The following is a 25,939-nucleotide window of genomic DNA, read 5'->3' on the forward strand; positions in this document are numbered from 1 at the left end:
TAAAGTCTTATATTTCCTCTTTATTTTAGCTTTCTCATAAAATTAGTTGGACTCTATAACAATCTATAAGAACATGGGAATGAACATATATATTTTCTCAGTCTCAGGAAAACTGACAAACCATGATTCTTTTCCTTGATGCCGTTTCCCTTAAAAAAGTTACAAGCAGAAGGAAAACAGAAGGAAACAGAGCTGAGAAAATGTTTAACAAAAATACAAATAACTGAGTTGAAATTCACCACATAAAATCTTTCAAAGGGGGGAAAAAAAAGAAAACTGACAGCTTAGCTGCTCAAATATGAATATGTTGCTGAAGCCAAAGGCAGCATAATAAAACAGACAGCAGAGCACAGAAAGGAAAAATAAGTTCTGTATAACAGGTAGAGATGATGTGGTAGTTAGTTCACTCACTGGATCCAAGAAAAGGACAATCTCCAATGAAATTGGGGGAGGGGGGGAGGGGGTGGCACTAGGGATGCTTATCATCTTGCACAAGTGGGTTCAAATCAACTAAACATTATGGAGATTAAACAGCTCTGTGGGCACTATCAGGACTCTGGATTTTCAAATTTACAGTATGAGAAATACATGTAAAGGATGTCCATCAAACACCTATAGCCAAAAAGATACGATTTTAAAGCAGAAATTTAAATAATATGTAGAATTTCCATAAATCCCTTCAAAAAAAGCAACCTATAGTTACCATGTTTAAAATTTCGATTTCAGGAGTGGAACGCATTTCCAGAAAATTGTGAAGGGAGGTATAAGATTTGAGTATTTACGTAAAATTATTTAGCTAAAATGCCACCGTGTGATTTATGCAAACACGTTCATTTACCATGCAGTGCGCAGTAACGTGTAAATAATTTAATCGTTTTAGCTCTCTGAAGATAAACTTAAAGAGAAAATATTTCCTTGGTCCAACTTTTCAGTACGCGCACACACACACATCCACCTCACTCTGGGTTGTGGTCCTTTCTACACTTTTCTAAAAAGGAACCCGAACCCGTGGGTTATTTCTCTCCCACGTTAGCGCTCACCGCACCGGAATGGCTAGGTTAGTAGAGTTATGGGGGCCGACACCTACCCCCTTATCCTCATCCTCCACATCCTCATGCTGTTCATATTCGCATGCTTCTGTCGCACTCACCAATCGCAAGGTCTTCAAAAAATCCCGCTCCCTTGGCTAATGAACACAACAGACAGAAGGTAGACAGGACAGCGAAGACACAGGACAGACCAGAAATGAAGAGAAGAGCGTGAACAGAACATAATGAAGGGGGACAGGTAACCAAGAAGGGAGGTATGGTCACAAAAAAAGGGAGTGACACCGGCGGAATGGGTTAGACCATTTCTCAGAAAGCTATGCTTATTTCCTTGCTATCTGTGAGTCTTTTAATACGTGGTCACATATGCATCCAACTTCTGCTAAGCAAAACCGAACGATAAAAAAAGAAGCAAAAGCAAAAATAGTATTTTAATTATAGAGATGATTATATAACTGAAGTCATCAAAATGCTTCACTCTCTCAAATTCGCATCATTCGAAGTCTGAAAATGCTTAGGAATCTACCCAGATCTCTTTTCTCCAGGCAGAAATCACCGCTGAAAAACTGAATGTTGCAAAAATCTGAACCATCTGTGCTGAAAACACACTGGTCCTAGACGGAGAGTATTAACATGCGCTTTAAAACAAATTGGGAAATTTAAAACTTACCAAGGTATCTCCTGAAAGAACTTCTAAAAGAGAGATCAAATTGTGTCCATCCCTTAAGTCTTCATAGAGGTCATTCACATGTTTTCGAACCTACACAGAAAAAAAGCAACTTCAGACATTTGGTTCTAGACTCTATGATCATCTAATAATACTCTTAAACAAGAAAGGGGAGAAGCATAAAGCATTCATTGTATGGTATTTATATGGTTATCTTTTTTTTTTTTTTTTTTTTACTTTCTCATTAGTTAAAAACCCAAAAGTAAATTTCAGATGAGTAACTCATAAAAACAAGTAGAATTCTTACATTTCTAACACACTAGAATAAATACAAGCCAGGGCAATCACGTGGAGTCATATTTTAAAAAATATAGCCAATGCTTTGAACTTATCCACGAATCCTGATACAGCAACCAAAGGTACCTTAACAAGAAGGTCAGGTTTTTATCCCCCAGGCAGTCTTCCTACTATCTAGCCACAAAAGAACCAAGGATGCCAGAGGCACACACTGCATATTTTTAAAAATCCATAGACATAAGTTGAGTGATACCTGAAACTCTGTGTACTATTTTTGCAACTTCCTGTGAGTCTATAATCACTTCAAACTAAAAAAAAAAAAAAAATTTTTTTTTTTTTTAATCCATACATGTCAGGTTAAAAGGACCCTTTCCAAACCTTCCGCTGCACAACAGAAATCTTGTGGCAGAAAGCTTTCAGAACCACATAACCCTAGCATAAAATTAACACTCAAGCTACAACAGCTTCCCCTATTCCAGAGAACTGATTTAAGCCTGTGATTTTAGAGCTCAACCCACCAAAAATGCCCCACAAAAGCTTTGTTCAGTCTCCTAAAGGTCAAGCTTCAGTCTGTAACTACTTGGCCTTCTGCAAGGTTTGTGCTAGAGAGACAAATATCAAAGCAACCTATGAAGATGGCTGTTTCACAGTAAGCTGGTACATTTACATTTTCTCCGTTTTTAGTCTTTCTGAGCTGCATTACTTTGGCATGTTGTTGTTGTTGTTAGATGCCGTCGAGTCGGTTCCAACTCATAGTGACCCTATGCACAACAGAAGGAAACACTGCCCGGTCCTGCACCATCCTCAAGATCGTTGTTATGCTTGAGCTCATTGTTGCAGCCACTGTGTCAATCCACCTCGTTGAGGGTCTTCCTCTTTTCTGCTGACCCTGTACTCTGCCAAGCATGATGTCCTTCTCCAGGGACTCATCCCTCCTGACAACATGTCCAAAGTATGGTAAGACACAGTCTCACCATCCTTGCCTTTAAGGAGCATCCTGGCCGCACTTCTTCCAAGACAGATTTGTTCATTCTTTTGGCAGTCCATGGTATATTCAATATTCTTCACCAACACCACAATTCAAAGGCGTCAACCCTTCTTCGGTCTTCCTTATTCATTGTCCAGCTTTCACTTGCATATGATGGCGATTGAAAATACCATGGCTTGGGTCAGACGCACCTTAGTCCTCAGAGTAACATCTTTGCTCTTGGACACTTTGAAGAAATCCTTTGCAGCAGATTTGCCCAAAGCAATGCGTCTTTTGATTTCTTGACTACTGCTTCCATGGCTGTTGATTGCGGATCCAAATAAAATGAAATCCTTGACAACTTCAATCTTTTCTCCGTTTATCATGATGTTGCTCGTCGGTCCAGTTGGGAAGACTTTTTTTTTCTTTATGTTGAGGTGTAATCCATACTGAAGGCTGTGGTCTTTGATCTTCATCAGTAAGTGCTTCAAATCCTCTTCACTTTCAGCAAGCAAGGTTGTGTCATCTGCATAACGCAGGTTGTTAATGAGTCTTCCTCCAATCCTGATGCCCCGTTCTTCTTCGTATAGTCCAGCTTCTTGTATTATTTGTTCAGCATACAGATTAAATAGGTATGGTGAAAGAATACAACCCTGATGCACACCTTTCCTGACTTTAAACTGATCAGTATCCCCTTGTTCTGTCCAAACAACTGCCTCTCGATCCATGTAAAGGTTCCTCATGAGCACAATTAAGTGTTCTGGAATTCCCATTCTTACTTTGGCATAAAAAAAAAATAAATAGCTTCCATTAAAAGAACCAAACAACTGGTCCAGAAAGAGGCAGGGCTAGAATCCAACCTACTTCACATTTGGCTCAAGCAGTATATACTTGCTATCTTTTGAAGTCAACTCTGAAGGTTTAGGTATGTGTCAAATTTCTTTGCACTTCCAAAATGTCAAGTGAGTACCCAGCACAAAGTAATAAAAAGAATATAACCAAAAACATCTGACTATACAATAACAGAGAAGAAAAGGCCTACTGTAAGCTGGAAGGAAACCTTTATGACACTTGTCTCCAAAAAAAAAGTAGTTTAAATGTCATCAAACTTTATTATCTTATTTGACTACCTATACGCATGTTTTGCAATGTCTTTTATTAGTGTCAGAAAATATTTTTGACTGATGAAGAAAAAATTCCCTTAGGAGTTTCATGTCAAAATCACCAGCTCCTACACCTAATATTTTGGGAATCTTTGCCTAAGTCACAGAATCTACTATTCGATCACCCCTCTATGCTTCAGTGGAATACAAGCACACAATCAGGATAAGGCCTCGCATGGCAGTAACTAGCCCAACAGTGGAAATTTCATTCTCTCCTGGTCCACTGTACTCACACCCTGCCAGAGTCACATTTCACTCCATATTCTATTTCCTGTGTCTTTCTCACTCCAGGATGGTGTGTGATTCTGAACACTTACTTCATAGGAAGGCAATTTGATAACTTGCCTTGCCAGAATAAACTAAACCCCCACCATCAGGGAAACTCCCCGAACACGATTATCATTTTTCACCATCATCCTTATGCAACAGTCAACAGAAATAAAATTAGACCTATTTTGAGAAGAAGAGTAATAATCTGCCATGCAAAAACAAATTAGGAAAAGAGAAAACACCATAAGAGAAAAAGAATTTTCTCTTGCATTTCCATCCAGCTTCTGCAACTGGCCTCATGAACTTGCACCCGCTCCCCAAACTCTGTATGCCTCAGTTTCCTCATTTGCAAAATAAAGGCTTGGAAGCAGATGGCTTCTTGCTTAAACTACAGAACAAAATTTCTGTGATCTGCAAACAAAGCTATTTTTTTTTCATCTATGCTCTATCAACTTAAAAGAAAAACATATAAAGTGGAAATCTACTCTTAAATTTTATGGTTTAATTTCTTAAGATTTTTAAAAGAAAATACAGAAATAGACTAATTTAACTTCCATAACGGCTGAAAAATCCTGAAATATAATACTGCCTGTTTTTCCTAGCTCAGGTGATTATTCTGAGGGCCCACAGACTAATGTACAGAAATATTATACAGAGATAATGTACAAAAGTAATATACATTTTAAAATGCTATGCAAACATGATATTATTACTACCATCTATCTTCCTCATTCTATGAAAAGCGCATGTCACTACTGGCAATAATAAACAAAAATATATACATGTTGAGTTATTACTAGGTACCTGACCTGGTGTTGAACGTTTTGTAAACATTGGCTCATCGTCCCAAAAACAAACAAATGGGACAAAAAGAATGTCTTAAAAATCAATACTATGGGAAAGGGGTGGTGTGAATGACCTGAGGGAAAAAAAACTAGGGTTCTAGAGAAATTTTTCATCAGGTGAGCAATTTAAGGGAAAGAAAAGATGATGAGAAGGAAAATTAAAGTTAAGCTGACAGAGAAAAGCTTTTTATTTTGTCCTACGTCTGAGTCATGGACATTTGGTCTGGTAACTTTCCTTCATAGATGACTATACTACAGCCAATAGTCTTAACTTTCCATTTTCAATGTTTAATAAAACATTCTTTCTTCTCTTTTTGGATATTTTCTCCCTGTGGGACAAAGAACTATCTGGATAAATAGTGTTAGGGGAAGTGATGAGCAAAGTTAAAGCACTATGAGACACTCTGGGATTAAATTATATAACTTCAATTACATAATAAGGGTGTGGCACCACTTTATTTCACACAATTCTCCCATAATTTAACCCTGCTTTTTAAAACTGCACCAGCAGTTCACCCCTAGAGGGCACTAATCTCTTACTTTAGGGAATATTCTAAGGAAGGCACATAAATAGACTAGAAAATATTCTATGGGAAAAAAATCCTAAACAAGATGCTGATGTTGAATAAACAATACTTCAAACTCATTGTGGAGAAAGAACAGAGTGGATTATGCCAGCTCTGTATCATCAAAATACTACTCCAAAAACACTAGTTCAAAAAATTGTATTCTTAGCCTATAATTGTTTAGTGTTACATGAGGTAAATAAATTCTAATCTGAAGAAAAGAGGTTTATCATATAGCTGCTTATTTAATGTTTAAAATGTGTCACTCTGTCAAAAGTCTAACTTTGTAGTGGTTGATGTTAATCTGAATAAATCCCACAGAAATTTTACTTTCCACATTTAAACAGATTGCTACCACGTACCCACAGTTCAATTCAGGTCACTGAACATTTCTTCTGCATCCATTCTATGAAAAAATGAAACTAACTCCATTGCCACCGAATTTATTCTGACTTATAGTGACCCTACAGGACAAAGGAGAACTACCCGATAGGGTTTCCAAGGAGTGGCTTGTGGATTTGAACTGCTTACCTTTTGGTTAGCAGCCAAGCTCTTAACTACTCTGCCACCAGGATTCCATTCTATGCCAGAGTATTAATTTCCAATGGTATAAAGATGAATAAGAGTACTACCTCTTGAAGGCTGCAGTCTAACTGTGATGATAAAAACTTAGAAATTTTGGCATAAAGTAAACATAGTCACATCTCCTGGAGAAAGCTATGGAGGAGCTTTAACGGAGTCTGGGTCTTAGAGATCCTGCTAGAAAAGAAGATGGGAATGTTTCCCGTGCAGGGAAGAGGAAGAACAATGGAAAAAGGCAGGGATGCATGAACTGTATGGTGAGTTCCAAGGAAGAGATGCAGTCTGTGGAATTCTGAAGTGTGAGGTGGAAGATGAGTCAGGAAAGTAGGCCAGGAGATATCACAGGCTGTATATGCCCCGTTAAGAAGCTTGGTTTTCCTAAGCGAGAGAACTTCTGAAGGTTTTTAAGCGGGACAAGGACACAGTTATCTCTGACCAATACAAAGGCTCCTTGTAAGTGTTTTATCATCTTACACTACCCAAATTACAAGTAAAACCAAGGGCCCAATCTGTACAGCAAGAAAAAGCAAATTAAAAAGGAGATTCAATCAATGAAGTCTGGGTAAAAACTAAGCATCCAACATAGCAGCAGAGAACACAGTATCAGCCACACTAAGAATTCAGCCCTCTCTTAAAGTTCACATCTAAAAGACACAGTATTCTGGAAAACAATCGGCTGTCTTTAGAAAGGAACATAAATAATGAAAGAAGGCTTGTCCCAAATGAGATCGCCTCATGGCCTTGTACTAACCGGGTGAAGACTAGGCAGTCAGCTGTAGTAAAAACTAAGAATTAAAGTGTTTTCCATGTAGGTTTTTTTTTTTTTTAAAGATCAAACAAATATATTCATGCAAAATAAGCTATTAAGTTCTCCCAGGAGAGGTTCTTAAAAGTCTTAATTCAGTTATTAAATAAAAATGTACATTAAAATATTATCAATTACTGATAAGTAAATTGATGCTTTTAAAATACACAGAAATGCTTAAAAACAGTATGCTCTCTTAGGCAGTTGCCTTATCTGAACAGTTTTATTTATTACCAACCTATTTCAATACTATTTCATAAGGAGCTGTGAAAGAATAAAACTACAACCCAGACTCTACCTAAATTACTATAAATTCTAAATTAGTACAGTTAAATACAATGAGAAATATCCTTATTTGATGTAATAAAAAGGTTGCCATGCTTTTTTTATAGGCAATATGAAAAGTAAGCATTAAAAAAAACACCCAGTGCCCTCGAGTCAATTCCGACTCAAAGCATTAAAGTCATACCTGATTAATCTCCTTGCCTTTTGGTAACTATAAAATACTTGTCATACTTCTTAACGTATTAAAGAATAAAAAGTTTTCAATAAACCAGTGCTGGCACTGGGCAGTACAAACCATCTGTCTACTTTATATTAGGCCTGATTAGTTCATTGCAAAAAAAGGTTTCTCTTTTAATCTTTCAGGTTCACAAATCTACAATCAATCAAAAGAAAAACAAAACAAAACAGTCTTTATCTTTCACCACCAGGTGGAACTATAGAGAGTCAAATAAAATAAAAGCATCTGACTGCAAACTAAGAACAGGCATTTTTTATATTTTCTTTCCTATAGTTTCACCAGAGTTAGAAACCTTTTAAGAATGCTATTCCAATTTTTTTTTTAAGTATGGGTATATTCTCCACTTTTCTATAACAGTTTTCTAATGTTCTTTTCTGTTTGTTAGTATGTTTCTTTGTCTGAGGTTTTGGTTGGTTGGTTCTAGTTTGGTTTGGGTTGGGTTTTGGGGTCTCCTGCCTTTCCTTCCAGCTCTTCCCTTTTGTCAACAAGAAAGCAGAGAAAAATCTATTTTTGTTTGTGTTTTTCTCCTTAGCCTACAGACTTTTCATCTTTTGCATAGCTGTACAGATCTTGGTGCTGAGCAATTATAAATAATTTTCTGAAACAAAATTTTAGAAATAAGTTTCTCTAGTCCTTCAAATAAATAATATTTCATGGTATCATTAAAAAAAAAATCATACTACCCACTATTTTTTCAGGTTTATTTTTATTAAGATATGTTTTATACAATTATCATACATTGTCAAGCAAATGAGCACTGGTTTGTACAGACAGCAAAGTATTCATTCCACTGTGGTAGAAAAACAGCTAAATGTATTCTTAAAAAAAAAAAATTTTTTAAGTAAGACTAAAGGATGTTTCTGTCCAGATTTCTGTCTCTGAGGGTAAAACCCAGTGATGTTTGGGAGGAGAATATGGGCCTCGTATTTTTTAAGTTTTTCAAGTATCTTCCTAGCTCATTATTTATACAAATCTTTCTTTAAGCTATTTATCACTTCATGAAGTCAATGGTAACTGCTATATCAACAGCTTTTTCCAGTAATAGCATAAGGAGATGAGGTGGAGCCAATCTCATGAATTTTTAGGCTCACCTCTTTCCCTTCCTCCGGCCACCCCACAATTTGGGCAATAGAAATAAAAAGTTGGTAAAAACTGAAGAATTACTTTCACACTTCTCAAAAACCTGAAACCCTTGCCACCAAGTTGATTCCAACTCATAGCAACTCTGTAGGGCAGAGCAGTACTGCCCCATAGGGTTTCCAACCCTATAATCTTTACAGAATCAGCCTGCCACATCTTTCTCCCTAGGAGCAGCTAGTGGGTTCACACCACCGACCTTTTGCTTAGCAGCTGAGCGCTTAACCACTGTGCCACCAAGGCTCCTTACCAGTTCTCATGAGTAATTAATAAGCTACTGAAAAAGACTAAATTTTTATATAAATGGAAATATATATGACTATAATAATAAAACTGAGCCCTGGTGGTGAAGTGATTAAGAACTATGGCTGCTAACCAAAAGGCTGGCAGTTCAAATCCACCAGCCACTCCTTGGAAACCCTATGGAGCAGTTATACTGTCCCATAGGGTCGCTATGAGTCGGAACCAACTCGAAGCAACAGCGTAGTAATATAACAAGACCAATAAAGACAACTACAGTAAAATATTATTAAAATAGCTAAGTGTTACATGGGTTCATATGTATCGAGTCCTAAAAAATACAACTAGACATGAAACAAAGACTTATTTAATATAGGTTGTCTATAACGACAGCTTCATAACCCTATCCTTTATCACCAGCATTTTAAACAGATTCTATATCATTTTGAAATTCTACCTTTTACTGAAATTATTTTAAAACAAAGTTATACTTTTCAATAAAATTTTTTTAATGTTAAATTAATTTTATTTAAATTATAGCCATGATCAAAATTCACAACTAGTTCAAAGCGTGTATCTCTTCAATAAATCCCCACTTAATGACTAATCACATCAACTTCATGAATCAGGTTCAAATTATTATAAATTCAAAGTGCCCAAACAATCCATACAGTCTCTTAACTCTTCTTGCCTCATGTTACCACTGTATCAGTTTCCCCCATTCCTGTCTACTCACCTTAAAAAAATCCCTTGCTCTCGAGTCGACTTCGATTCTATAGCGACCCTACCTATCCACTCATATTTCTTACTACCTGTAATGGTATACTATCCCTCAACACAATTTTCTCTTAATAAATTTAAATAGGTGGACCCATAGGCCAAACACAGCTAATCCAAACACATTTCTTCTTGGTAGGGATTCTCTCATCTAAAATCTCTAGAAAAAATACAGTCATGATACAACAAAACTATTGTTTAAATTTATATCACTGAAGCACTGCCTTCTGAGTTAACAAAAGTTATATAAATTATATACAGTGTTCTATAGTACTCTGCTTTCCTGAAACAGGGACCAGGAAACAAAGATTAAAACCTTGACCCTAACAATTAATAGCTGTCTGACCTTATATGTGACAACATATTTGAGAATCTTGCTATATCCTCAACCAAATTTTCTTTATTTGGGTAGTTAGAAGTACAAATAAGAACGTTTATGTCAGGGTGCTTTAGAAACTGGCAAGTATTATGTAGATTTAAGTTACCATCATAATTCTACTATCTAGTCCAATAGTTCTCAGTCTTAATCACATTCATTCCTTTATATAACAAATATAACATTTGCTTTATTATTCTAAAGTAAAATTCAGAAAAATTCATAATATAATCTTCTCTATAGTAGCTCTGGAAACTGATGGTGTAGTGGTTAAGTGCTATGGCTGCTAACCAAGTGTTCAGCAGTTCAAATCCACCCGGCGCTCCTTGGAAACTCTATGGGGCAGTTCTACTCTGTTCTATAGGGTCACTGTGAGTCGGAATCGACTCAGCGGCAGTGGGTTTGGTTTGGGTTTTTATAGTAGTTCTGCACTTACATATTTAAAAACCAGTAATAAAGTAGAAATACAATTTACGAAATAGTGCTATACGCAAATGTATTCAGTAAAAGACACAATTTAGTCAAATTGAATGTATACTGGAATCACTGTGATAGCAACGCCCACAAATACAGGCAGGTCCAGGTGGTGCTGTACTGGTAATTTCATAACCCCAGCATTAATGCCACCAGTGCCATGATTTTCCAAAATGGTGAACTCTTTCTTGATAATATTCTGAACAAAACACTACAATCTTCCCTTGATTTACACAGTGGTTTCATTATTTAAAATTCAGTGTATTTTAAAATCATGCAGAAAATACTTTGGGTTTAACTGTCAAAAGAATTAGGTTCTAGACACAGAAGACTGTAAATAGGCTTTGCTCTTTTATGACTGACAGGCAGACATTTGAAGGTCAAATGCGAGGTGTTATGGAATCCTAAACCCTATACCTGTGGGTGTGGTCCTGTGCTGAAACAGGGTTTTCTTTGTTGTGATAATGAGTCTACATACACATATAGGGTGTGTCTTAAACCTAATCACTTATGAGTTATAAAAAGAGCAGATTAGACGCAGATGCACGCACAAACTAATGAAGACAGGTGCCATGTGGGGATCACCAAATAACCGAGGAATGCTGGGCTACCTACAAGGAAGAAATCTACATGGCTCAGAACCCGATTTGGACTTTTAGCTTCCAGAACTGTGAGAAATAAACCTTAAAAGCCACCCACTTGTGGTACTGATATTGGGCAAGTCATTTAATACAGATGAACCTCAGTTTTCTCATCTGCAAAATGGGGGTGGGCACAATACTACTACATACTTCATAAAATTACTGACATTGAATGAAACAATATATAGAAAAATGCTTTATAAGAATGCTATACAAATCTTTTAATTTCATGTTGTTATATATATAGGGAACTGAGAAATGAAAATGTAAACAAATACTATATTCTAAAACATCGCCCATTCAGTCCACTAATTGGAGCTGTGTTCAGGTAGGTCCACTAGGTTGCTCTTTGGAAATAAAGATGACAACTGAGATACAACAACTTTTTGCTCATTTGCCCCTTAATGCCAGTTCCCTTTTTCAGACTGGTTTTCTTCATACCTAGTGATGGCAGCTAACAACATTACCAGCTTCCATTTAAAAAAAAAAAAACCTTAATTGCTTTGGGGGATAAGGTGGAATAATTTTGGAGTATTGGAGGGGGTGGCACTGCAGTGTAGAGTATGCATGGTTTGATTCCAGAGTAAAAGCTTTTAACACTGAGAAGGCAGCATGAGGGTCCTGAAGCAGCTGGTGAGTAGGAAGAGAACGGCATAGGAAAGAAATATAGGGAAGCAGTAAATGAAAAAAAATTTCAACTACTTTGCAATTCTGATTAAAGTACTGGTTGTGGCAACTGCCCTGAATACTTCTGAACTGAATCATCTCTTTGGGGCCTTTGTCAATGTGCTGCTTTAGCGCGTTTACACCTGTTACACATTTAGGACCTGTTACACAGTGATTCAACAATTAAACGGACACTTGCCCCCAAAGAAGATTTGTTTTCTCTCCTCCTGGCACCATTGAAAATGACAGTTCATTCCAACACAGTTGTTTATAGAAAAAACAGTTACAACTTCAAAAAAAAAAAAAGCACACTTATTGCCATCAAGTCAATAACGACTCATAGCAATCCTATAGGACAGAGCAGAACTGCCCTTTAGGGTTTCCAAGGCTGAAATCTTTACGGAAGCAGACTGTCACATCTTTCTCCCACGGAGCAGCTGGTAAGTTTGAACCACCAACTTTCGTTTAGCAGCCAAGTGCTTAGCCACTGCAGCACCAGGGCTCCTTAGTTACAACCTCAGGGCACACATGCAAAAAAAAAAAAAATCAAACCACCTTGTACCCTCATAAAGTGACTTCACCTACTTCATGGATGATGTCCGACATGGCTCTGTCAGTTTTGTGGTAATGGTTATGAGTCAGGCTCTAGGCTCAGAAGGAAGCCAAGTGCTCATAGAGAGAGGCAAGTGCTGGGCGAGTAATAAAACCTACTGATGGATAAGGCTCCAGAAGAGGTAGGGCTGGCAAGTGCGGATATCCTCTGGCCACACCATCATGGGCACTTCCTGGTGTCACTTTCAGAGCATTATTTGCCAGGGGGAGAGACTAACTACCACAGGAGACACAAGTAGTTACCTCATCTCCTTTTTTAAGCCTCAGGACTGGAAAATCTACAGGCTCTTCCAGTAGCATATTTCATACTTTTAAGGCCTTGACACTTTATATGCAAACAAATTAACTCCTCTCTAAACATAAACCCATTTCCTCAAGACCTTACAAGTAAACAACTGGGAACAACTGGTTGCATCCTCTTCGTCAAAGCTTTGAAATAATCCAGGACTACGATCAAGACAACTGTCACAGGGAAATGGACACTGAAACTATTTTTAAAGACACCCCCAGATGATGAGATTCCACTGCCTCTGCTACCATCCATTCTAATGCTTAACACCTCTTCCCTGTCAAAAACATTTTTCCCTAAATCCATATACTAATCCAGGTCCTCCGTATCACAATTTACATTTTCCAAGATAAAACCATAGCAAAATGTATCTGAGGAACTGATGTTTGGAATAAAATTATAAATACAGGGGAATTCTGTTAATGACTTAATGAAAAAAAAAAACTAGCAGGTGTTACATAAACTTTTGTTTTAATTTATCTCTACAATAGAAACATTTTCGATAGGATTAAAATTTCAAGATGCCATCAATTTCTTCAAAGTGATTACTTCCTAAAAGAAATTACAATTTTGTCAAATTTCCAGATTCTAGCATAATCCACAGAGATATGTGGGGACCACAACTGCCCAGCAGCTAGTCTTCCCAATTGTAAACTACCAGAGTCACAGACAAAAACAAAAAGAGGAGATGCCAAATTTATGTCTCATACGATGGCCTAAAATCTATGTGGAAGTTATTTTCTCTCCAGTCCCATTCTGACCACCTTCCATTTAAGATGACAAGATTCATCAAGGGTCGGCTTGAGCCAGATCCCACCTACCAAATCAGAGGCCACATTTCCAAAAGTGAGCCACTGGACATAGTCGTGGGTCTGCTGCGAGATATTTAGGTTCCGGCGTGCTAACACTAGAGCTTCACTTCCAATCCCAAAGGATAGCAGAATTTGCAAAGAACATCAGCTGAATAGCTCAGGTCACATTCTCAAAACTCCACTGTCATATTTCTCTGCTTGCATTCATGGCATTTCTTCTATGCAAAATGCTACCCTGTTCCCTCTCTCTTCCGGCTATTGAAATCTCACTTTTCTTTCAAGGTCAAGCTCAAATGTCATCCAGGCTGTGAAGACTTCCCTCTTTTGCACTCCCATATTCCTTGGTTTACACCAGGACACCAGTCGCCCTCACAGAATAGTTTTATATGCACAATATACATTAAAAAAAAAAAAAAAAAACATTGCCATCGAGTCAATTCTGACTCATAAATATAAGGCCTATAAAAGGACGGGGCCTGTCTGAGGTTCACCTTGTATTCTAAATGCTTCATGCTTTGTCCAGTACCCTTCATATAGCAGATATTCAAAGAATGTTTGTTCTGTGAATAAAAGATTAGTCACCAGTACTTCACCTATGACTTTAGCGATGCCCAAAGCTGTAGATCCAGTGCCTGCCAAGTCATGGGGAAACAAGAGAAATTCAGGAAATGCATTTATGAGCTCCATCAGCTGCTTTCTAGCAGGAGAATTCTCTGCCTCCAGGGTACATCATGGTAGCTTCCGCTGGATTGACTTCCACTCATGGAGACCCCATAAGTGCAGAGTAGAACTGCTCCACAGGGTGTTGAAGGCTGCAAACTTTTAGAAGCAGATAGCCAGGCAGGCCTGTCTTCTGAGGCATCTCTTGGTACCTTCAAACTGCCAACCTTTTGGCTAACTAGTCCTGGGCTTAATCGTATCTGCCACTCAGGGGCTCCCTATTAACATTAAACCCAAACTCACTGCCGTCGAGTCAATTCTGACCCATAGAAACACTATAGGATAGAGCAGAACTGCCCCATAGTTTCCAAGGAGTGCCTGGTGCAATCAGTGGCATAGCAGTTAAGTGCCACGGCTGCTAATCAAAAGATTAGCAGTTTGAATCCACCAGGCACTCCTTGGAAACTCAATAGGGCAGTTCTACTCTTTCCTATAGGGTCGCTATGGGTCGGAATCGACTCAATGGCAATGGGTTTGGTATCACACAGTTGGTGCCCTGGTGGTGCAGTGGTGAAGACCTTGGCTGCTCACCAAAAAGTCAGCAGTTTGAATCCACCAGCTGCTCCTTGGAATCCCTATGGGGCAGTTCTACTCTATTCTATAGGGTTGCTATGAGTCGGGATTGACAGCAACGGAATCACACAGTTGAAGGATCCCTGGTGACACGGTGGTTTAGTGCTTGGTTGCTAACTGAAAGGTCAGCAGTTGGAACCCATCTTCAGGAGAAAGATGTGGCAGTCTACTTCCTTAAAGACTTACAGCCTTGGAAACCCTATGAGGCAATTGTATTCTGTCCTATAGGGTCACCATGAGTTGGAATCGCCTTGATGGCAGTGGGATCACACAGTTGTAGCTAAATAAATGCTGCTGAATGACTAACACATTGAGGCAAAATGTTCATTTCTGCATGCAAAACCTAGTTAAGTGTTTAGGTAGATAAATGACCGACAAGAAGGTTTTTAGATGAATCAAATTTCTTAAGACTTAATAAATCTTAAAATGTTTTTAATTAGAATAGCTATATAGACCAATGCAAAAGAATTAGTTCAAAGCTAGATTCACATATATATGGACAACTGTTCTTTTTCAAAGAGCAGTGGCAGTTCAGAAGAGAAAGGATAGTCTTGTCAACAAAAGGTGCCGGGAAACTGAATATTCACATGCAAAAGATACATTCAGACCTTTTCCTCAAAATGGATCTAGACTAAGAATTAAAATTACACAACTCTTAAAACATAAGAGTAAATCTTCGTGACTGTGAGTTAGGCAAAGATTTTTTTATGACACCAAAATTCTAAGATAAAAAGGAAAAAATTAATAAACTGAACATCATGAAAATTAAAAACATTTGCATTTCAAAAGACATCATTTAGATGTGAAAAGACTAAGCCACAGACTAGAAGAAAAAATGCCAGAAGGGACTTTGATATATAAAAGACATGCAAGGAACTCTTATAACGCAACAGGATGTATAACCCACTCAAAAAATGGACAATAGATTTGAACAGATGCTTCACCTAAGAAGATATATATAAATGGCTGATAAACACAGGAAAAGATACTCAGCAACATTAGTCATTATAGAAATACAAATCAAAACCACAATGAGATACCATTTCAAATCCACTAGGATGACAAGAACAAAAAAGGCAGACTAACAAGTTTTGGTAAAAATGTAGAGAATTGGGACCCTCATACACTGCTAGAAGAAATATAAAATGGTGTAACCACTTTTAAAAACATTTGGGCAGTTTCTTAAAATGTTAAACTAGATTTATCATATAATCCAACAATTCTACTCCTATGTAAATATCCAAGAGAAATGAAAGCATATGTCCACAAAGACTTGCACATTTATGTTTACAGCAGCATTGTTCATAATAGCCAAAAAGTGGAAACAACCCAAATGAACATCATCTGTTGATTCAATAAACAAAATGCTATATTATCCTACAATGGAATACTATCTGACAATAAAAAGGAATGAAATACTGACACACGCTAAGACAACTTCGAAAATGTTACGCTAAGTGAAGAAGACAGACACAAAGGAACACACTATATGATTGTATTTTCACAAAATGTCTTGAAAAGGCAAACCTATTTAGATAGAAAGTAGACTGTATATAATAAAGCATATAGGGGGTATAGTCAGGTACTTCCCAGACATAAAGGAACAAGGATAAGAATTACATGGGGCTTCTCTTCAGAAACCATGCAACCAAGAAGAGAGTGGAGTGCAATATTTAGTGTTGGGGGGAAAAAAAATCATCCTAGAATTCTAGCTGGATAATGAATAAAGAAGACCACTGAATTACGGTGTTGGTGAAGAATGCTGAATACACCATGTACTGTCAGAAGAACAAATTTTTCTTTGAACAAGTACAGCCAGAATGCTCCTTAGCAGCAAGGATGGCGAGACTTCATCTCACATACTTTGGACATGTTAACAGGAGGGACCAGTCCCTTGGGAAGGACATCATGTTTGGTAAAGTAGAAGGTCACTGAGAAAGAAGAAGACCCTAAATGAGATGGATTGGCACAGCGGCTGCAACAATGGGCTCAAACATAGCAATGACTGTGAGGATGGTGCAGAACCAGAGAGTATCTCATTCTGTTGTAGAGTAACTAGGAATCGGAACCAACTTGGTGACACCTAATAATAACAACAGAATTCTATACCCAGTCAAACTACAGTTCAAAAATGAAGGAGAAATAAAACTGAAAAAGAGTATGTTAGAAAACGAAAACTGTAACATAGAAATCTTGCATAAAGATGCGATGAAGAAAATGAAACTATCTGGCTTTGACAAGAAAAGTTCAAAAAGAGAAAATAGTTTCTTTGGATATTTAAAGAGTTATTCCGTGTGTCTTATGTCATTCCAAGAGGCTGGCCCAAGATAAGTGGCTGGAAGTTAGAATACACAAATTTTATACAATTAAAAAAAAACTCAGTTACAACTCAAATGAGCAAGAAATTTAAGCTGCCCATAAATCAGAAAATCAATGGCCCATAAGAAAGGCTGTGAGAAAACATTCCTGCAATAACCACTAAATTAACTAGATCCCCTCTAATCTTTAATTCTAATTAATACAAAAATAACTAAATTTGCTTAAAATCAGTCACTTTAAAACTCTCTTGCCTTAAAACTTTCCCAAAGGGATGTCATTTGATAAAAAGGATTCTATGACCAAATGAATTTGCAAAACACTGGATTAAATGAGGTTCTTTATAACAGAATTTCTCAGAGTCTTTAATGTGCTAATATGCATTGTAAGTCTCTTTGATATGGAAAGGCTGTTCTCCAAATTCTTTTGGCAGTAGAAAGCCCTTTTTTTTTTCCTCTCTCTCTCTTCAAGTCATCTCACAACACTGGTGTTTCTGGAAAGCTGATTTGGGAAATAATGCTACTCTGCAAAGAAAAAAAAAATATATATATATATATTTGTTCTTGTCAACTCTAGAAAATGAATAAAACAATTCATTAAGAAAGTATTAACCAGAAATTAAATCAATTTACAGTACAAAAGCTTGGAATTCGATTTAACAACCTGGAAGAAACTTTTAAATTGCTACATTATATACCAAAAAAAAAAAAAAACACCAAACCCACTGCCATCAAGTTGATTGACTCCTTGCTACCCTACAGGACACAGAAGAACTGCCCCAGAGGGTTTCCAACGCTGTGATCAGTTGCTCTGAGGGAAAAGATGTGGCAGTCTGCTTCCATCAAGATTATAGCCTTGGAAACCCTGGCAGGCCCGGATTACCAAATAAGCAAGGTACACACGGGCCCAACAGTGCCTTCCGAACCAATCTGCATTGCACGGTTTCACCTATCCCCCACCACATCAGATGTGGTGAAAACCATGAGAAGCTGCTCACCACAGATTTGCAAATAAATACAGTTAAACCCGTGCATACCTTGCTCGATGCGAACCATGTTTACTAGTTAATCCACCCCTGCTCACAGGAAGTTCTATTCTGTCCTATAGGATCACTATGAGTCTCAATTGACTCAAGGGCAATAGGTTTTTTTGGCTAATCTTTACAGGGGCAGACTGCCACATTTTTCTCCCATGGAGTAGCTAGTTGGGTTCAAACCTTTCAGTTAGCAGCTAAGCTCTTAACAGCTGCACCACCCAGGCTCCTTCACATCATATAAAACGCTCGGAAATATCAAAACGTTTGCAAATATGGTTTCTTAAATTTTGAACATCAGCAGTTCGAATCCACCAGGCGCTCCGTGGAAACTCTATGGGGCAGTTCTACTCTGTCCTATGGGGTCACTATGAGTCGGAATCGATTCAGCGGCACTGGGTTTTGGGTTACACAAAATAAAAGTTTACACAAATTGCATGGCAAAAGAAAGAACAACATTAAACATGAACTCAGACAACCTATCTAAAGCACACATTCCTACTGTGAGAACTTGTAGGGATATCTATGTTACAACCTTCTGGCATAACTATGCTTAAATCTAAGAAACGGCATTTTCACATTCTTCTCCAAGAATTCAATAGGTAATACTGTTCTTTAGAGGCTTAAAGTATCCAATTTTTTTTTTTTTGGTGGGGGGAGGTAGGTTTTTTTTTTTTTTTTAAACACTGGAAGAGTTAATATTTGCTCTTGTAGACACCACAAATGCCAGAGTTCTCTGCAGGCAGGAGGTTGAAATGCTATGTTGTGGTTGTGGCTACGCTGGGCTATTGCTCTGTGAATTACCTTATCTAGGCTAAACTCAAGCCAGCCGTGATATGATGGCTCACAAATAATCCAAACAGTTGGCTGCCATTCGCTCACGGCATCTCACCTCAACTGTCATACCCACGCAGGAGGAAAAAAAGGTGTTGGCATAGGCCTTGGTCAGGCCATGAGAAACACATTCCTTATTTGGAATTCACCATTTAACTGGCATTCATTACTGTAATATCATTATAAAATCACCGCAGTTGTGCATTGTGGTCACTATTAGAACCTAAATCCATAAAAATGCAAATCAGGACCACAACTGATAGTGACATAGAAGAGGACATATGTGAGGCTTTCAGAGGATATTAAAGGTTTATAGGTATAAAGATATATAACATCCTGTTTTACACATATACACATACACACTATGGAACAGGCACTATATTCAATGTATTATTCGTAGCATTTCATTTAATATTTGTCATAACCCTATAAAGAGGGCACTATTCTTATCTCAACTCCACGGCACTGGGTTTTTATTATCTCTAAGGAGTTCTGGTGGTGCAGTGGTTAAGAGCTCGGATGCTAAGCAAAAGGTCGGCAGTTTGAACTCACCAGCCACACCAGGAAGAAAGATGTAGTAGCCTGCTTCTGTAAAGATTTACAGCCTTGGAAACCCTATGGGGCAGTTTGTTTTGGGTTTATTCTTATCTCTGTTTTAAAGATGAGAAAACTAAGGCTTACAAAGGTTCAAGGTTACACCCTTAGAGAGCATTCAAGGAGAGATGTGAGTTCAAGCAGCTCAGTTCAGAGACTGCGCTCTTAACCTCCACACTATACTACCTTCCCTAGGTTGCAAAGCAGAGCAAGGGAAGATACTACAAAAAGTATGAATAGCTTAAAAAAAAACTAATCTCCAGGGCACACTCTAGGCATGACTAGCTAACTCCCAGGCTGGCCTTGCTACCCGCAGCTGACTTTTCATCTTGAATCTGCCTGAAATTCCACCAGAGATTCATTTTCCAGCAGCATGGCCAGAGTGCTCTGCCATCAGGGACTGCAGTGAATTAGGTCCCCCCCACCAGTCAGATGGCTTTCCTCCTGACACCTAGCTGAGACCAGCTGCTCTGGGAGTACAAGACGGAATACGAACACTCTGGAACAGAGAGTGCCTCAGGGGGACACACACGTGCACTGGATTCCTGGGGGAAAGGGAGATTCTAAGGAACAGGTGCAGAAATGGAAGTGAGAAGGTTTCACATTTAAACCTATTAGGGACAGGGGAAAGGGAACACACTCTTTCTCCTCTAGTCCTTCATTTCAGGACTTAGGCTCTTAAGATTTATAAAATATGGTATGTATTAAATAAGACCTAATGAGCTAGCCTGAGAATAAGATCAACATTATATTTCACCCATACAGGGAAATTCAATCTGAGGCCTCAAAAATATCATACAAAAGTTTCCATTCATATGTTTAGAACTCTTTTTATGTGGCAGCAAAACTAACCTTATAATGAGTACAATGGTCTCCTTGGAGCCCTGGTGGCGCAGTAGTTAATAACTTGGCTGCTAACCAAACGGTCAGCAGTTCGAATCCATCAGCCGCTCTCTGAACACCCTAGGGGACAGTTCTATTTGTCCTATAGGGTCACTATGAGTTGGAATCGACTCTACGGCAAAAGTTTTGTTTTGTTTTCTTTTTATGGTCTCCTTAAATTTTATTTGAAAACTAGTAGCATATTTCTAAGGGAATTAGAAAAAAAAAAAAAAAACCTGAATGAGAGTACTTCAACAATTGTGATAAAAATTCTTTAAGCAAACATCAGTGTCAGGAAATGCTGGCGCTGCAGGGTAACATCAGGCATGACTTTCAACATTTTTAGAAGTATGCAATTCTTTTTTCAGCTTCAACAGCCTCCCTTTGAAGCCAGCTCCTTTTCTCTTTTTTCATAACACAGAAATTTCTTCCATAACTGAGATCAAATAACTCTATATGGGCAGTTTCCAAACTCCTAAGCAAGTCCAACTTGACTCTTGCTACCCTTGACACCCTAACCACTTTCATCATCAAATTCTCTCACTGGTAAACGTGGCCTTTTCCTACCTCTATGATTTTTTTGGTCTCCTTTGTTACTTATCTTCTTGTGTCAGCCTCTCACTAGTTTCTGAATTTTCCCTCAGTTTTAGTATAGAAAACCCTGACTAGGGCCTGGAAACAGGCTTTTCTATTATTTCTACAGAAAGAGACATCTTTGACCTTCAAAGAAATCTAACTACATCTGCAATGAGATTGCAGAAAATCTATCAATCCATCGTTGGAGAATTTTCAAGTGTGAAGAACCTAGCTCTAGCTAATATTCCTCCAAATTTTGAATTGATGAAAGTAACAGGGGTTAGTACGGCAAAGTTAGTCACCTGAGACAAATAAACTAATCTCATCTATAAATATGAGTCAACTTCCTACTCCCGCACCACAAGTGGGAAAATTGAATTATGCAATGAAAAGAATATGAATACGGGGTGAGAAGACTAGTCTGGCCCTTCTAATCATAACCTCTTTGTCCTGGGGCCTCAGTTTCTGTACCTATAACAAAACAGGTCCTTTCAGCTTTAAAAGAAGGAAGTTACCATAAATTTATTTTTCTCCAGACTTTTTTTTTTTTTAACCAAATCAATTCTTTTACTTCCCCATCATGGTATTTATAGTTCTATACTGTAGCTAGGAAAAGAATGGTTTATTTGGTTTCACATTCATTCATTAAACAATAAATCCCTTAGTTTAGTCTGCGGAAAAGAGCATCAGACACTAGGCTAGGTGCCGGGAATGTATTACTTAAAAAGACTCAGTCCCTGTCCTCATGCAACTAAGAGTCTAACATTAAATAACAAACCAAGTCTTCGGCTTTAATCTACCTACTACAGAATACAGACACTGCTTCCCATGCTGAGGCCCATACAACATGATTTAAGACATGTTAGCAACACGGGGAAACCCTGGTGGTATAGTGGCTAAGTGCTACGGCTGCTAACCAAAAGGCTGGCAGTTCAAATCCACCAGGCACTCCTTGGAAACCCTGTGGGGCCGTTCTACTCTGTTCTATAGGGTCGCTATAAGTCAGAGTTGACTCAACAGCAATAGGTTTGGTTTTTTTTTGTTTTGTTTAGCACCACTGATCAAAGTGTAATTTTTTATTTTTTGAAACTGCCTTACTCAGTACGCTTTTCCAGTTAAACAAGGACCTTCAGGAATGCTGCTTTGGTTTTTCACATACTTCCGTCTCTCTAAATTCTTCCATTGATTAGAGAAGAACGCAATTTATGGCCAAGTAGAAAGGCCACGGCCTACCAGCAAAGACTCAGGAATATGTAGGGAAATATTGAGAGAAATCAGGACTGAGTAAAGCAGAAATGTGTAATAGCATATTGCTTCTTTAATTTTTTTCTTTTTAAGTTTTTACTCCTCTGTCTTCACTTCTCCTTGATCACTTCTTAACTCTGTGGTGGTTTGACGTAGTTCTTCTCTGGCACCAGGGGGGACCTAGGATTAAATCTTATCTCTGCCACATTCTAGCTACATCACGCTGGGCAGGTAACTCATCCTCTTTGAGCCTCCATTTCTCACTAAAGTGAGGATTAAATCAAATACTGCATGTAATGTACCTATTCCAGGGTCTGGCACATAGTAAGCATTTAATAAATGGTAGCAACGGTGGCAGTTTAATAATAATGATGACTTCAGAAGGAAAAATGAGAAAAATTATAATTAACTACAAGATGGGACTCAAGTATTTGATGAAATGACTGAGTAAAATTTATTTTGGTGACCTTAATTTGAAAAGATAGCTCAGTATTTTATCAACAAACACTAAAATCACTTATACGTTGCTTAAATGACCTCCCCATAGGAAAAATAGTTTAACTTTTTGTCACAAAGTAACTTAAGTTCAAAACTTTTACTGCTAATTCACTTTTCATTCTATTTAAATAAGGCCTTGTCCTACGTTCTTCAAAAACGTCAATGTCACAAAAGTCAAAATAAGGCTGTATAAATGTTCCTGATTAAAGTAAGTTAAAGAGACATGACAACTAAATGAAATACCTGAACCTGAACTGGATACTGCCCTTGGCGCGGGGGAAGGGGAATGCCATGAAGGACATTTTAATATCAACCAACAAAATTGGAGTATGGACAACAGATTATTTTACCAATGTAAATTTATGAAGCTGATAACTATACTACAGTTGTCAAAGAGAATACACCTATTCTTAGGAAAAACGGACTTAAGTATTCAGGGGTAAAGGCCCATGGTGTATGTAACTTACCCTCAAATGGTTCAGATAAAAAATTATGTGTGTATACATACACGCACACACACATACACACGTATATTTTTGTTGTGTGCTGTCAAGTCAATTCTGATTCATAGCAACCCTGTATGACTGAGAAGAACTGCCCCCATAGGGTTTCCTAGGCTGTCATCTTTATGGGAGCTGATCACCAGGTCTTTGCTCACCCAGAGCCACTGGTGAGTTCAAACAATCGACTTTTCAGTTAGCAGCCAAGCACTTAATCATTGCACCACCAAGGAAATATACATATACATATATGTGTGTGTGTGTATACACATACACACAACACACACCTATATATACACATATAATCAGTCTGAATAAAGAGTATACCAGTAGTCCTTGTACTATTTTTATTTTTGTAAATTTTTAAGGTTTAAAGTTATTCCAAAGAAAATGTTTAAAATTATAAAAATAAATCTCTGGTCTCACCTTGTTAATTAGTATTTCACACATCTTGTCATCTAAAAGAGTCACTGAATTATGTAACCTTGGTCTTGAAAAGGACCTTAGACATCGCCTAGTTTACCCTCTTACTCAATACACCAATCATTTCTATTCTGTAACTAAATCTCCGCAAGAATACATCCTGTGACAGCTGGGGGGGCCCTGTCCCATGAAGCCATGGTTTTCATATCTGGCAGTTTTAACTGTTCATACCTATTCTAGGCTAAATAAAAAACAAAAAAAAACAAACCCATTGCCATCGAGTTGATTTCAACTCATGGGAACTCCATATGCTACAGAGTAGAACTGTGCTCCACAGGGTTTTCTTGGCTGTAATCTTTACTAAAGCAGATCGCCAGGATTTTCTTCTGTAGTGCTGTTGAGTGGGCTTGAACCACCAACCTTTTGTGCCACCCAGGGGCCCTGTAGGATGAACGGTGATTCTAAAGATATCAAGTCCTAATCCCTGGAGCCTATGAATGTTACTTTATTTGGAAAAAGGGTCTTTGCAGACGTGATAGGTCTTAGGGTCTTCGGACAGAGAAATTATTATAGTGGTACCTAAATCTAACCACAAGTATCCTTAAGAGAGAGGCAAAGGATATGAGACACACACAGAAAAAGGAGGAGGCAATGTGATTACACAGGCAGACATGGGAATGATGTGGCCATAAGTCAAGGAATGCCAAAAGCCAGGAGAAGCTGCAAGAACCCAGGAATAGATTTTCCCCTGAAGCATCTGGAGGGAACACAGCTCTGGTGACATCCTGATTATTTGCTCAATGATACCGATTTTGGACTTCCGGCTTCCAGATCTGTGAGAGAACAAATTTCTGTTGTTTTAAGCATCGAAGTTTGTTATAGTAACTATGTTGTTGTTGTTGTTAGGTGCCTTCGAGTCAGCTCTGACTCATAACAACCCTATGCACAAAAGAATGAAATACTGCCTGGTCCTACACCATCCTCACAATTGTCGCTATGCTTGAGCCCATTGTTTCAATCCATCTTGTTGAGGTTCTCCCTCTTTTTCACTGACCCTCTAGGGAACTAATAATATAGTCTTAGATTAAAAATACATACACACAAGGTAATTATGAACCCAAGAAACAGAAAGGGCCACATAAACCAGAGACTACATTAGCCTGAGACCAGAAAAACTAGATGGTGGCCGGTTACAACCTATGACTGCCACGACAGGGAAGCAACAGAGAACCCCTGAGGGAGCAGTAGAGAAGTAGGATGCAGACCCCAAGTTCTCGCAGAAAGACCAGACTTGATAGTCTGGCTGGGACTAGAGGGACTCCAGAGGTCGTGGTCCCTGGACTTTCTGTTGGCCCAGGACGGGAGCCATTCCCAAGGCCAACTCTTCAGATGGATTGGATTGGACTGGACTATGGGATAGAGAATGATGCTCGTGAGGAGTGAGTTTCTTGGATCAAGTGAACACATAGTCTGTGTGGGCGGCTCCTGTCTGGAGAAGAAATAGGAGGGCGGGGGGGTCAGAAGCTGGCCGAATGGACACGAAAAGAGAGAGTGGAGGGAAGGAGTGTGCAGTCTCATTGAGGGGAGAATGGCTGGGAGTATATGGCAAGGTGTAAGTGAATTTTTGTGTGGGAGACTAACTTGATTTGTAGACTTTCACTTAAAGCATAATAAAAATTAAAAAAAAATACACACACACGTTGAGTGTTTATTATGTACCAGGAGCTATGCTGGTCCCTGAGGGGGTGAGGTATTTTTATTTATTTCTTTTTATACTGAGTCTAAATCTTCAACCCTAAAATTACCTAGCAATCTTCTGTTCAGATTAAATAAACCCAGAACTGCACTCTCTCTAACATGACCTCTCTGTCAATATCAAGGTCAACTTCTCACCTGTTTCCAGCATTCCTCAACCAAGATGGTTTCCAAACTCTCATCATCCTGGATGCCTACTTCTAGACACATTCCTTTTAACTTTCCCTTAAGAAGC

The 25,939-nt window shown here is 38.2% G+C and overlaps 1 protein-coding gene across 14 annotated transcripts in view; it reads right to left on the minus strand.

Moving 5' to 3' along the window:
* DST (dystonin) overlaps positions 1–25,939 on the minus strand; it is a 490,994-nt gene that overhangs the window by 232,961 nt on the left and 232,094 nt on the right. For all 14 annotated transcript variants that reach the window (XM_049894718.1, XM_049894699.1, XM_049894708.1 and 11 more), the window contains one exon: positions 1,717–1,806. In XM_049894718.1, coding sequence (XP_049750675.1) covers positions 1,717–1,806 — 90 coding nt within the window. The remainder of the gene's footprint in view (positions 1–1,716; positions 1,807–25,939) is intronic.

This window comes from Elephas maximus, chromosome 1 (genome assembly GCF_024166365.1).
Source record: "Elephas maximus indicus isolate mEleMax1 chromosome 1, mEleMax1 primary haplotype, whole genome shotgun sequence".
Lineage (NCBI taxonomy): Eukaryota > Metazoa > Chordata > Mammalia > Proboscidea > Elephantidae > Elephas > Elephas maximus.